Genomic DNA, 13,228 nt, shown 5'->3' with positions numbered 1-13,228 from the left:
CAGGAGGCTGAACCCGGAAGTGAAAGTGTGAGTTGTTTGATTGTTTTGCGGAGCGCGAGGGAGAGGCGAGGCGGACGTACTGTTGCTGAACGGAAGATAATTTGATCGCCTGCAACGCTATCTGGTATGGGAAGGAAATTTTACTTACTGTGGTATCTTAGGAAGCCCGTTTAACACTGTGAACTTGAGTTAGGAAAATTATTGGCAGAAGAACGGAGCAGGCCGCCTATTTGAGAGTGTGATGAAGGCAAGCTTATGACGAAACGGCATGAATAAAATCGAGCAAATTATGTAACGATCTAGGCCAGATAAATTTATTTGTGGCGGATTGAGTTACTTCATGTGATAAACTGTCATGTAAGACCTAGATAAGCCTTAATACACCGGTAGAAATTGTATGTCGTGTAAAGTCATGTTTATGAGTGTGCTTTGTGTTAGGCATCATAAATTTTGGGGGTTTCTTGTAGTGTAACGTTAGAATTCCATAGATGTTTTAGATGAAGGGAAATAATTCCAAGACTACTGTACCAATCTGCAGTTCATGGAAATGCCAGTTGATTTTCCTTGATCCAGGCATAAAGTTTTTAACCTCCTTGTTGCGTTAAAGGTTACCTTTCCTTGAGTTGTAACAGAGATACCCCAATTCAGCTGACAGTAAATAATGTAGGGACTGTCTCTGTAATTGTCACATAGTCAGATCTTGTAATGTTTAATCTGGGCACATGATGACTTTATAATACAATTGTATCATGTCTTATTGTTTGTCGGGACAATAGCATTAATAGGTATGCGTCAGCTGATCTTCATCACGTATCATGTCTGTTTTTCTTTCTTCCTGACCCCACAGGAACAGAAGGGGACCCTCTTGTATTGACCTCATCTGCTTGAACCAATCTTGACCTGAAGGATGACGACCTTGGATGACAAGATACTGGGTCTGAAGACGCAGTACTATGTTAGCAGTAGTGAGGACGAGGCATCTGATGACGAGTGTGCCAGCGATAAGGAGGACATGGACCAGACAGAACAGGCACCTGTGCAGGGGACAGCCCCAGGGTGCTGCCAGGACCCCAGCGCCTGGCAGGGCCAGGCCACTAACGTACGTGTGTTTGTTGTTCTGCAGAAAATTATGCAGGATGTCATTTTTACATCACACCAAGGCAGTGAATGTTCTTTGTGTTTCTATGCCTGGTATGATTGACCTATAGCAAATAATTGTCCCACTACAGACGGGACCAAAGGGAGTTCTCGAGGACTGGCGTCGCTTCAAGCAGCTGGAGACGGAGCACCGGGCGGAGCAGCAGGCTGAGAAAGTCGCACTGGTGAAGAAACTGGCCTTCACCTGCAGAAGTGAGGTAAGAACTGCACCTGCCTGACACCTGTCAGGTGTGAACCGCACCTGTCTATCACCTGCAGGAGTGAGATACAAAGCACACCTGCCTAACATCTGTCAGGTGTGAACCTCACTCGTCTGTCACCTGTGTCTTAATGAAATAGATCATCATCAACTCCTCCTTTCATTGGAAGTCAGAAATGAGAGAAGCCCTGTTTATTATATACCAATCTGTCTTCATTCATGTCATTCATATCAATGAGAACTAGCAATAAACATCTCATTTGTTTGCAGCTGAACGACACTGAGAAAACAGAGGGGCAAGAAGAAGATGATGTTGAGCTTGATGAGGATTCCCTACGATGGTACAGAGGACAGAGACTACGGGAGATGCAGCAAAAATCTGCCAGTTTGTAAGTATTCATTGCGAAAATACGGGATGAGTATATTTTTGGAAGACCTGAATTGCAATACAGGAATTGCTCAGGACCATCAATGGAGAAGAGCATCAATCTGACAGATAGTTAGATGTATTGTTTCTTATAACATTTTTTCAAGCACTATGCTAACATTGCATATTCCTTCTACTTTCCAGACCAACATTTGGACAAGTTCTAGACCTGACTAGAAGCCAGTATGTTGACACCATTGATAAAGAGAACAAACACGTCTTAATCATCATCCACATCTTTGAACCTGTAAGTTTCAATCATCGAGGTCAAATCCAATTCATTGTCTTTGTCAATTCATTGTTCTTGGACATTTTGGAGGAAAAATGAAGCAAGAGGTCAAGTTGAAAACAATCATTATGACGGGTATTATAACAGGTATTCACACACTTTTTTCTGGCCTGCTCTTTCCTGTAGTTTGTGCCAGGATGTGACGCTGTCAATGGCTGTTTCCAGTGCCTAGCTCAGGACCATCCTCGGGTGAGTAGGGTTAAACAGGCCTAAGAAATGTTCATTCTGTTCCAGGTTTAGCTTTGTTCACATGCATGGGCAGCTCTAGTGTAACAGTTAGAGTAATTCATTGTGACTTGTATAGACAGCTGTAGTATCACACCTAATGTGTGCACACCTGTCCTAATTTACACCTGATGCTTGAACACCTGTCTGTCTTCCTTCCTCAGGTGAAGTTCTGTCGGATACAGTCCTCCGAGGCAGAAGTCAGTCAGACATTTGTAAGTGTCTCACCAGGTGTGATTAGGGTAACAAAGATCTAAGATGTAATTGTTACAGAGCAGGAAAGATCTTATGAAGCCTGTGTGCATTTTAAGATCCTACTGTCTAATATGTGAACCCTTTTTATTGATAGTATTGTATTGATTGCAACTCATTGACAAAATACTGAAACAGAATTGAGAACTATTTTCTCTTCCAGACGTCCAAAGGCCTGCCAGCAATCTTGGCATACCGAGGGGGCCAGCTCGTCGCTAACTTCCTGCGAATCACAGACCAGCTAGGGGAAGACTTCTTCGCTGGTGATCTGGAGTCCTTCTTAGTGGAGTAAGTTGTCTGTGTTATTGTGTATTGTGTATAAGTGTTTCTCCTGTCCTACGGACTCTCACAGTGAGACAATGAGACACAACCATACAGATTGTTATATTACAACCCCAGAACCATCTAAGACGATTGTGGTTGTACATGTACTAGTAAATCACAATTACACTAACATATGCAAACACACACAATGTAATGAGTTCAACAAACAGCTATTATTCACACTTGAACACAAAGCCAATTGAACACTTAGCTTGGTAAGAAGTAAAAAAAAAAACACAAGTTATTTGTGACAATTTCGATTTAAACTTTTCATTCAGTTTTTGACAGATTTTCGTACATTTACTGTTGTTTCTGCCCCACCTCAGACATGGCCTGCTGCAGTCTAAAGCAGATGTGCCGACCGTCCTTCAGCAGTCTGACAGCCAGGATGATGACAGTGACTTTGATGTGGACTGATCAGGTTTCCAGACGAACACAATGTTTCCAGACAACACAGTGTTTGGCCAGATGTAAACTTTGTTCTCATGTACCAATTTTACATGTCAGAAGCCCCACGTGCACTTGTTAAAAATGTTAAACCTGATTAATTGTGATTGTGCCTAGTTTCTGTCAGGCAAGTATTTAAAAAAGTGTACAAGATTGTGTACACTTTTCATGTGGCATTATTCAGGACCTGTGGATATTGTCCTAGTCATACTCTATTTTAGTTATTGTGTCGTTTCATGTCATGTTAGTTTTTGTTACAGTCTTTTAATAATGTCCTACATGCTAGAGTATTTCCCACAGCTTGTAGATAGAGTCTGGCATTTTGATGTTCAAAAGTACATGTAACAGTTATGTAATGTTATAAAATGTTAAAACAAATTGTTGTGCAGTATTATACAAACCTGTTCTGTATCACACAGTAAGATCTAATACTTACAATATTGCATGTAGAAGTAAGTTGCAAAGTGAACTGGTTTCACCATGAGATTTTGTTGTTCTTCATTGTGTTGACCTGATGCAGTACTGTAGACTCTGTGGGCTTGACATTGTATAAGATTTGTAAACTCAGATTTGTGATTGGTCATGACAGAGACATTGTACAAGACTTTCTTCATCCTCTTCGTCTCAGGTGAGACATACCATGACATTTCTCTCCATCTGGGTCTGATTCTTGATTGGCTGAAAAGAAATACCTCAGTATAAGTAATAACACAGTACAGAGTAATCATAATACATAAATATCCTGTTGTGTACTGAGGTGAGGTTTCGCATTTTGTCTCTGTGTTCTTTTCTTGTCTTGTTGCTGATTGATTACGCCCTCTGGCGACGAAGATTAGAAGCGCACTGTTTCTACCACTGTAATTTCTGGTTCTTCACATTGATGTGATGTGGGAATATTTCCCAAACAGAAGTGTCAAAAAAGACCAAAGAAAACCTTATCCGCCCAGCCAAACATTTGTGGTAAGGATGGTGGATGAATACGCAGCTAGTTTCTGGCTCTCGGTGTTCAGAATCGTGCGCAACGAATTAGTGGCTAGTGTCTGTCATGCGGTGGCCAGAAGTATCGGGGGACGAATCCGCGGCTAGTTTCTGTCTCTTTGTTTTGGAAGCGTGGTTCCTACGCGCGCGTGAAGATAACAATAGAAAGCGGCGTTTTGAACTTGACCCTGAGTTATGTCAGATCCCGGGATCCCTCCGCCCACGTGGCAGCCTCCGAACGTTACCCTGGAGACCAGGTGGGTTCAAAGTCAGACTCAGAAGTTTGTCGTGGTCAATTTTGCGAAAGGGGGAGGGGGGCATATCTCGCTGGGATGAAGGTAAAAATTGGGCTATTAAAAAACAAAAACGGATAAATGGGGGTGGAAGAGGTTGGACTGGACAAGGGGGTTGGTCAAATATCTGGCCTGGACAGAGGGGGGAGTGGCCTGGACAGGGGGGTCTGAGTGGCCTGGCCGGGGGGGGGGTCAAATATTTGGACTGGACAGGGGGTATGTAATAATACAGGTCAGAAGCTGATTGAGACCTCTTCCACCTCCCTCCACATTCCATTATGTTTTTGTCACTTGATAAGGTTGTAACGGTTCCTCACCATACAAATGCTCTACTGCATCAATCAATTTTGATAATCAAATCAAAAAGACAAAAAATAAAGTGAAACAAATTCAAAGACAGGTTAGATAAAGAATTGGAGAACATTTAGTATAACATGTGGAGCAAAACTGCTAGATCAAGGTAATTTTGAACCAGTAATGTTACCCGATTAAGAGGATTCGTATAGTGTAGGTTGCATCATATTCAAAACCTGAAGATATTCACTGCATGACTCTTTTTCTTCTCCCTGTGCAGTATGGGTACCATAGTTGTGGAGCTGTACTGGCTCCATGCACCCAAGACCTGCTGTAACTTTGCAGAACTGTCCCGGAGAGGGTACTACAACAGCATCAAGTTTCACCGGATTATCAAGGGCTTCATGATCCAGGGGGGAGACCCAACAGCAACAGGTAAAACAACCACCCCCAAATACACTCTCTCACACACATAATAATGTTATTATATATAGCGTTATTGTTTACACACACTCATACACCCGTCCTTAAAATGATGATCTGTATCTAATGTACACAATGTCTGTCTGTCACGATCAGGGGAAGATAAGCTGAACTTGAGATCATTTTCACGTTTTCACTAATGAATGCATTATTTCTCGTGTCAGGCAGAGGCGGTGCATCAATCTACGGACCACAGTTTGAGGATGAGATCACCTCTGACCTGAAGCACACGGGCGCGGGAATTCTGTCCATGGCGAACAGTGGCCCGAACTCCAACGGATCGCAGTTCTTCATCACGCTCGCACCGACACAGTGGCTTGATAACAAACACACCATATTTGGTCGTGTGTGCCAGGGGATGGGCGTGGTGAAGAAAGTGGGGATGGTTGAAACTGGGAACGATGACAGACCAGTAGACGATATCAAAATAGTTAAAGCATATCCCTCACAATGATACTGATTGAGCTTGGGCATGGGGGAATCAAGGATGTTCTACAGAATGTCCATGGGGGAATCTACTCATATGGTCACTTTTGATATGTATACATGCTAAGACATGTCTGATTTTTGTTAAACATTTGTAGGTAAACCAATAATGTACATTCCAAACATTTATAGTAAAGAATGAACCTGAGATGATGTCATGGCAACCCTGCTGACTTATGATGGAACCCCAAAGATGTGCAGTACATTCTTGGCAGAGTGGAGGTTAACCCTGACCCACGATAATTAGTTTTCTTGTTGACTACCAATTTCTTCTTACTTACCTACATTTTGGTTGTCCTTCTGCTACCTTCTTCAGGACTGTACTGACTGGAGCTTCTAGCAACTTACTTGGTGGTGCTATAGCTAGTGGGAACAATGCAGTGCCAAACCCAATACAGGCTTACCCAGGTAGTACAAATGTAGTTACCGGTAACTTAATAATGCTTTTCACAATCTTTGTCATACTGTAATTCACTATAACTCAGACAACATGTTGAAATTCACACAGAAGCTTTTTAATAAAACAAGCAGGAAAAACACAGGGTTTGGTAACAGCAGGAGCTCTGTAGAATGCATGTAGATACAACATTCGACTCTACTTCACTTGCTACTCGTATTGACAATCATCAGTGCCCAAAGGCACGCTACATTCAAACAATTCTAAACATTAGGGTGGTGCCCTGAAAATTATTGAATCAAAGTTGTTGATATCTACTACCGTTTTAAAGGAAGACGATTCCAGAACAGTGATAAACTTGAAGAATGGTGGCATCTTTGTCACTGGAGGAGCTCATACAAACATTTTGGAAGTCAATTACATGTCCAGTCACCAGACAAGGTCAGCATATAACAGTACTCCTTAGTGCCAACTATTAATATAATGCTTTTATAAAACAGCAAATTTAAGATATCTTCGACCTAAACACACAACAAACTGATAACAAATCCACAGAATGCAAACTTTGAAGAACATCACACAGTCTCAACTTGATGATGGACAAACAGCAGTACTAGTAACAGTACTGCTTTCATATGTGTAGACGACCAAATCTGATAATATCCCAACATTTGCTTTTCACACTTGGCTCAAGCTTGTTGTTTGCCCAACATCATCTCTACATTTTAAAACAAAAAATAAACACACAGCACAAAGTTCACAAATTCACCAGCCCATAGCCATATACCAAATCTGATAAAATCCTAGCCATATCTTGAGCTATTTTGTCCGCAAACAAGCAGGTCGAAAAACAACTTGACCAGGGAAAAACTGAACAATCGTCTGCAGGTTCAGAAGCTGCTGGCCCGGTCCCGGGAGGGGGCGCTGCTGACAGTCTCTGCCGGTTTGCTCGAGGTGTTCACGAAAGCAAGATTGTTGTGCCCTGAAACCGAAAAGATAAACACAAAATAAGCCAAACATTTATCGGTCACCAACATGTCAAAGCTACAACAATGTTACTCAGTGCTCTAATAGGAAGATATATATGGCTGTTTTGCAGATCATAAAAATGTGAAGACAGGCAGAGTACATATCAGGCAAAAGAAAGTCTTCATCTCTGACCTTCCACATCCTTGATTGCATTCTTGCGCTTGGCACGGCGCAGACATATGCCTGTTACTATGGCAATCAGGACGACAGCTGCTGCAGCTGAAGGTCCTGCCGCTGCTGAGACCCAGGTGTTTGGGACACCTGCAGCATGGAACCAACCAAAATGTGAAACTGGTACTTTCACGCGGGTAATCGGAATCCACTGTCCACTGCCAGCCTGGTCCAGTCTGAGGGCGGTTATGGGATTTCAAGTATTGCATGCTGCGGAGCAAGCTTTTCTGTGTGCGGTTGCTCCCCCCCCCCCTACGCTCTAATCGGTTAACTTCAGATGACCTGCCACGAACAAATTTATAATCTTTAAACGCGTGCTCCCCAAGCCTTTCGTTTAAAAATATCGTGATAGACCTGAAACAATTATCGGTAAAACAAGTCAGCTGACGCGTTTCTATGTTTGAAAAATTCATTGTTTGTGGCAGTGCAGGTCATCTGAGGTTAACCGATAAGAGCTTAGGGTGTCTATTAGTTACGCAATTGTACCCAGAACCGACTGGAGGGTCTGCGACTCTGCGCTGGAAACAGAACAACTTGGCGGGACCTGTGCAGGACTGTAGCCGCCATGCATCACCACCTGATGCTCGCAGATGACTGGCCCCTGACCCAGGTAATCAATCTACTGAATAAGTACAGTAGGTAAATTGTATGTAGGTTATTGGAGAGGTAAAGGTAAGACTGTGAATTATTTCGTTACCATCTGGAGTTTCATCAGGAGCCACAACGATCGGACCCTGCACCAGGGTAACACGTTCCTCCACCCTGTCTTCTGTGGCCCGTCTGCGCCTGCGCGAGCTGACACAGCCCTGGTCACATCTGGAGCCGGAGTTGTTCTCCAGACACACCATGACGTCACAGTGCAGGTACACGTGACGCTGGGGAAAATGAGGGGTTTGTTGTCAAACATTGCTACAATGAGGCCTCGGAAAAAGTGTTCTCATGCAAGTTTTACTAGTGATCGGATGAAATCAAGCCCTGAACCTGAAGTACCGGTAATTTATATTACCGAAATATTTTTCAACCGTATTGAACCAGGTTTTGAACAGAATTTCAAGTAATGATGGACTGACACTACTGTCATGACCAATATCTTAAAAATTTTGTTTAATTTAACTTAGATCTTAAAAATATCGCAACAATCAAACGAATCAGAGATTAATGCAGCACGTCGGAGAGCAGCAAAAAATGTACCAGTGATTCGTTGGTGAACCTGAAGGCAGAAATCCCGTAATGAGCAGAAGTCGCAGAGGTGCTTGGGAACTCCTGAAGACTGTCGTCCTGGTGGCATCTGGAAGGTTGGAAAATGCATCAATGAACTACAACTGGTTCTCTTGGCTTTTTGAGTTTTCACATCTCCGACGTTTTGGTCCTCATTTGTATCAATTTTGCCCGGGTAACAGGGTTATTCAACATGAGGAAAACTAAATGTTTTAAACCAGCTTTCAAAAGATTTTTTCATGACACAAGTACATATAGAGACATTGGATAAACTTGTGTATAATGTCCTTGGATAAACCTTGTTCCTACCCGTCCTGTATGATGTAGTACTGTGTGGAACCGCCAGGGGTGGACGACGGCGTCGCTTTGCAGTTGTCCACAAACAGGACCAGGCCGGATACTGCGGCCTCCATCGAGATACCGAAGTACATGTCCTCGCTTACCGTCACCTGGGGACGCCGGAATAGAAATAGGCACGGGGAGTAAATTGGACAAATGTCATTACCAGGTTGGATTATGTATAACATTGTCTTACTAGCCCGTACAGGTTCATACGTACCTCTACAGGGAAGTCTGACTGTGTGTACGGCTGGGAGAATCTGTCTGACCGATACAGGCTCATACTGAAGGTGAAGGAGCCATCACCGTGCAGAATCACCACGCTGGGGGAGAAAAAAGAAAAGTACAGACAGTCGAGAGTGTTGCGAACAGCTCTTAGGACAATTTTTGATGATGAAACAGGAAACAGAATATGGCCACGTTTCTTGTTTCAGGCAAAATTGATTTTACCTGTTGTCATAGCGATCTCCTTGACACTACCACCTACCTTGAAGGCGGTACCGGGAACAGGGAGCCGACAGCTACGGAGTCATCTCTGACGTAATGACAGTTGAACGTCCAACGGTCGTCCGTGGTCGTGGTGATGACGTCAGCTCCATACGTGGAACTTTCCAGCAAGGATGCGAAGACGTCATTGGTGTAGATGATCTTGTTGGTTGTGCCATTCTCCTGTGAATACAGTTATCATGCATATTTATATTTCATCATTGATCATCACCAGATGTTGTGCATGCAGAAAACTCCACAATTGCCAGAAAATAAGGTAAGGAAGTGCTCTTCTTGAGAGGGCTGACGGGACAGATCTCTTTCAATCTCTTTTGCCTGTCGTTTTTTAAGCTTCTCATAATCTTTCGGTACGTCCCTTTTCCACAATTCCACATGTCCATGTTAAATAGCGCATTCCTGCTGACACAGCAACATTAATGACGTGTAGTTCTTTTAAAAGACGTACCGCCGCTGTTGTCCCACATTCGCCAAGAGCAGAACTGAAAGTCACGTGAGTGTCGTTGACTTCCGCAGTGCATGATGGGTCTCGCAGGTGCATGCTGGGAACATCATGGCCGGCCAGTGAATCCCGAAGGAAGCTGACCGACATGGTTGTGGAGTTGCAGTACAAGTCCCCCCGGACTGCCGGACAGTCACGAAAAGTTAGTCAACACATGTAATGCACGGCAATAACCGGATTCTTAGTCTTCTCGCGATAAAGTATCAGCATCTTATCATTGACAGGTCTATGTCTGTTAACTCACTTATTGATACTTTCTCCCCGATTCACCATACTTTCTACACTAATGATTCAACTTTTCAGTAGACAGGTGCAATGGCCTAATAGGTAGATCTCCGGACGAGTCACACAAAATACTTTCAAATGGCACATGCTGCTTCATCTGTTTTAATCATGCTTAATTGAGGGTAGGGAACACTTGTGTGCCTTTTTTTTTACCTAATCATGATAATTCATAATTCAGCAATGCATATTCAGCGTGGCGGGATGCTACTCACTTTCTGGTTGCCCCTGACAGGCCAGACACATCAGTCTTTCATTACAGTTCCACCGACTCTCTGTTGCCGTGCAGTCGCCCCGGACCACCCGATCCACAGTGTCGTACAGGTGTTGAACTCCCCCAGCGGACACGGGAGAATACCTGTCCAGGAAGAAATTGGGCCCAGTATCGCTAGGTCTGGTGTAGGAAGGGGACATCTGCCATGATATCGCCATGATCCAACGGTTGCCTGTACGGAATGCATAAGTGGCCAAACCTCCAGAAAATCCGACGTCCCTGCACACTAGGTCAGCCCATGACATCCTGGACTCCCACACCGGGTTGTACTCAAACGAAAACCCAGTGACAGGTCCCCACTGCTGTGTGACGTTATCGTACAGCTCCACGCAGCCGTAGAACTCTCCTCCCACCAGCCGGACTCTGTTAGCCTTGCTCTCTGTTACTGACGAGTTGTCATATCCACCTGGGAGAGAGGAGAATAAAAACTACTAGTCTTCGCGCATTCTAAAACGGCTGTGGTCGAGTCACAAAGTTTACAAGGCATCAGATCAGTATAATCAGTTACTAGTAATGAAATGAATTTTGAAATGAAGTTTCATTTGAGCCAAATCAACGGGTGCTATAGAATCTGCATTTACTATGTATGTTGTGTCCGGTCTGTCCGCTAGATTGGCTTGCGACCCAGATTGATACTCTCTAAGCAGAGGTTTGGGCCTTGGCTTATATTAGTTTGGCGCGTTTTGGGCTTTTTATCTTTTTGCACTCCATAGTACTGTATATTTGGGGGGGGGCTGGCAAAAAAGGGTACTAGTACAAAAACACGACAAAAAAGAGCCAAAGCAGGGTACCGTCATTATTCCTCTCCATCTGAGCAATGACAAGCGGTAGTTAAAACGTCAATTAGAGATCTGTTGAGATGAAGTAGACGCATAGACAAACAAGTTTAGGCACAAAGCTCATGTTTGTTTAAAGAAAATGTTGTCCCCTACCGATACAGACAGGTTCGGTGCCGGTCCAGCTCGCGTTGTTGACGCTGCAGGAGTAATATCCGCCATCCGGCGGACCCACTAGCATTGTCGCATTCAGGCATGTCATGCTGCAGCGGCCACGTACATGTACATACCCTGGGCCGTCCTGGAAGGTCCCGCGGTAGTCGTAGTCGCAGTCTACTGTTACATCAGGGGTGTTCCATGGGAAATCTCCACACGGCTTTTCTGCGAAGGAGTAATGACCAGTAATGTGTGTAACAGGCCGAAAAAGTGAGCAATCATGGAGAGGTGTCACATACGAGTTTTCAACGGTATTGACACTATTACATATTGGCACTGATACTTTGGTCTAGTGGTTAGGGGTTGCGACAATAAAACAGTTCTATAGTACAAAGGAAGGATTAAACTGTTACACACGACTGGAGTTCTGTAACTTTCAGACGCTTTCAGGCGTGTTATCTGAGTATTAAATTAAAGGTTAGGTTGTAATTTTTGAATAAACCTTTTATCATAGCCCTTACCATGACAAGATGGTTCAATTCCTAACCACATGGAGTCCCCTGGGTGGCAGTAGTAGTAGCCTCCTCCATCGGGATAAATGACTGACGCCCCCGTCACCGGAAGGTTATTTGAACAGTTAACAGAGCAGCGTCCATTAGGGTAGAAGTCGTACGACGTCGAAGACGTGTAGTATCTGTAGCGTATCGAACTGGTATAGCTGTAGTCACAGTCGACTGTGGCGTCGGTCGGCTGCCAGGGAAATGTTCCACACGGCCCCACTGTGATGATGGGTTCGGTGTGAGAAGAATAGACCCATTCGACTTTCACGGATCGCATAAACTGCTTACGTCACAGGGGGGACATTTCGAAAGAACGTCGTTCTAGAACGCTGAAGTCGAACGTGGCTTGCACTCGCGGTGTTCCCCCTGGCAGATCATTTTTTTACTAAAAGGTAGGTAAGTGTCTATTTTCTCGGCAATATATGTGGAAATGACAGAAAAACAGGCACCAACTTTGTATGGTGGCATTCCGTACAACAATGTAAGGTTATTTTGTTCTGTGACGTATGCAGTTTATGCGATCCGTGAAAGGAACTTTCGAAATGTCCCCCCTGTGACGTAATTTTTATTCGAAATGTCCCCCCTGTGACGTAGGCAGTTTATGCGATCCGTGAAAGTCGAATGGGTCTATTAGATTCAAACTCCTCCCACAATGAAATATACAGCCGTCACGCCACGTACTAAATCGAACGCGTTTCGAACCGTTTTTATTTGCAGTTCGAATCGATCCGCGATCCCTAGCAACGCCGTTGCTAAGGAAACTCTTTTCGCGCGGCAGTTGGATGAAATTTCATCCGACTTTTACAGCTGCGTTGAGCCTGGTTTGTGGCATATTTACCTTCGTTGCGTTACATGTACCAGACGGGAATGCCATGTACTCTTGACATGATCAATTTTTGGAGGGTTTTACAACGTATTTTGTTAGATAAATGGTCATATTTGCTTAACAGTGAAATCGTCAAAATGGCGGTGCCGAACTGAGCTAAATTTTCGACGAAATTCACATTGGGGGCATTTGCATGTCGCCCTCGATTCTGTCTTATATGACCATTGAGTAAGATTCGTTGAATCTTTGACTATGTCTCTTGTGAAAATCTTGTTGGATCAAAATCTGGAAATGCTTGTATATTCATATCTACCGGGGCCACGTCCTCGGCCGTTTTAC

General features: G+C 43.9%; 3 protein-coding genes across 3 annotated transcripts in view; 2 read left to right on the top strand and 1 right to left on the bottom strand.

Moving 5' to 3' along the window:
- Positions 1 to 31: 31 nt before the first annotated feature.
- LOC109477402 (phosducin-like protein) lies at positions 32 to 3,898 on the top strand. The gene is made up of 9 exons (XM_019778654.1): positions 32 to 124; positions 848 to 1,099; positions 1,230 to 1,355; positions 1,628 to 1,746; positions 1,929 to 2,031; positions 2,200 to 2,262; positions 2,463 to 2,513; positions 2,714 to 2,838; positions 3,201 to 3,898. The coding sequence occupies exons 2-9, from the start codon at positions 908 to 910 to the stop codon at positions 3,289 to 3,291; spliced, it is 870 nt and encodes a 289-aa protein (XP_019634213.1). The 5' UTR covers positions 32 to 124; positions 848 to 907; the 3' UTR covers positions 3,292 to 3,898.
- A 539-nt stretch (positions 3,899 to 4,437) lies between these two features.
- Positions 4,438 to 6,269, top strand: LOC109477308 (peptidyl-prolyl cis-trans isomerase-like 1). Its single transcript, XM_019778440.1, has 3 exons — positions 4,438 to 4,556; positions 5,167 to 5,321; positions 5,534 to 6,269. The coding sequence occupies exons 1-3, from the start codon at positions 4,495 to 4,497 to the stop codon at positions 5,821 to 5,823; spliced, it is 507 nt and encodes a 168-aa protein (XP_019633999.1). The 5' UTR covers positions 4,438 to 4,494; the 3' UTR covers positions 5,824 to 6,269.
- Positions 6,270 to 6,359: 90 nt separating this feature from the next.
- Positions 6,360 to 13,228, bottom strand: part of LOC109477302 — an 11,796-nt gene continuing 4,927 nt past the window's right edge. The window contains exons 5-15 of the mRNA XM_019778424.1: positions 12,025 to 12,282; positions 11,504 to 11,728; positions 10,513 to 10,977; positions 9,962 to 10,137; positions 9,497 to 9,678; positions 9,230 to 9,332; positions 8,980 to 9,119; positions 8,644 to 8,740; positions 8,150 to 8,327; positions 7,414 to 7,542; positions 6,360 to 7,234 (exon numbers count right to left, since the gene is read on the bottom strand). Coding sequence (XP_019633983.1) covers positions 7,143 to 7,234; positions 7,414 to 7,542; positions 8,150 to 8,327; positions 8,644 to 8,740; positions 8,980 to 9,119; positions 9,230 to 9,332; positions 9,497 to 9,678; positions 9,962 to 10,137; positions 10,513 to 10,977; positions 11,504 to 11,728; positions 12,025 to 12,282 — 2,045 coding nt within the window. The 3' untranslated portion in view covers positions 6,360 to 7,142. The remainder of the gene's footprint in view (positions 7,235 to 7,413; positions 7,543 to 8,149; positions 8,328 to 8,643; positions 8,741 to 8,979; positions 9,120 to 9,229; positions 9,333 to 9,496; positions 9,679 to 9,961; positions 10,138 to 10,512; positions 10,978 to 11,503; positions 11,729 to 12,024; positions 12,283 to 13,228) is intronic.

Source organism: Branchiostoma belcheri, unplaced genomic scaffold, assembly GCF_001625305.1.
Source record: "Branchiostoma belcheri isolate BF01 breed outbred unplaced genomic scaffold, Haploidv18h27 scaffold4, whole genome shotgun sequence".
NCBI lineage: Eukaryota > Metazoa > Chordata > Leptocardii > Amphioxiformes > Branchiostomatidae > Branchiostoma > Branchiostoma belcheri.
The sequence above is the reverse complement of the archived record's forward strand: the minus strand, read 5'-3'. Positions and strand labels throughout refer to the sequence as shown.

Bases quoted from the DNA above. Each gene is read 5' to 3' on its own strand.
- LOC109477402 (XM_019778654.1), top strand. From the start codon at position 908: ATGACGACCTTGGATGACAAGATACTGGGTCTGAAGACGCAGTACTAT. The intron at 1,356-1,627 runs GTAAGAACTGCA...ATTTGTTTGCAG, and splicing joins CCTTCACCTGCAGAAGTGAG to CTGAACGACACTGAGAAAAC. The intron at 2,514-2,713 runs GTAAGTGTCTCA...TTTCTCTTCCAG, and splicing joins CAGAAGTCAGTCAGACATTT to ACGTCCAAAGGCCTGCCAGC.
- LOC109477308 (XM_019778440.1), top strand. From the start codon at position 4,495: ATGTCAGATCCCGGGATCCCTCCGCCCACGTGGCAGCCTCCGAACGTT. The intron at 4,557-5,166 runs GTGGGTTCAAAG...CTCCCTGTGCAG, and splicing joins AACGTTACCCTGGAGACCAG to TATGGGTACCATAGTTGTGG. The intron at 5,322-5,533 runs GTAAAACAACCA...TTCTCGTGTCAG, and splicing joins GGGAGACCCAACAGCAACAG to GCAGAGGCGGTGCATCAATC.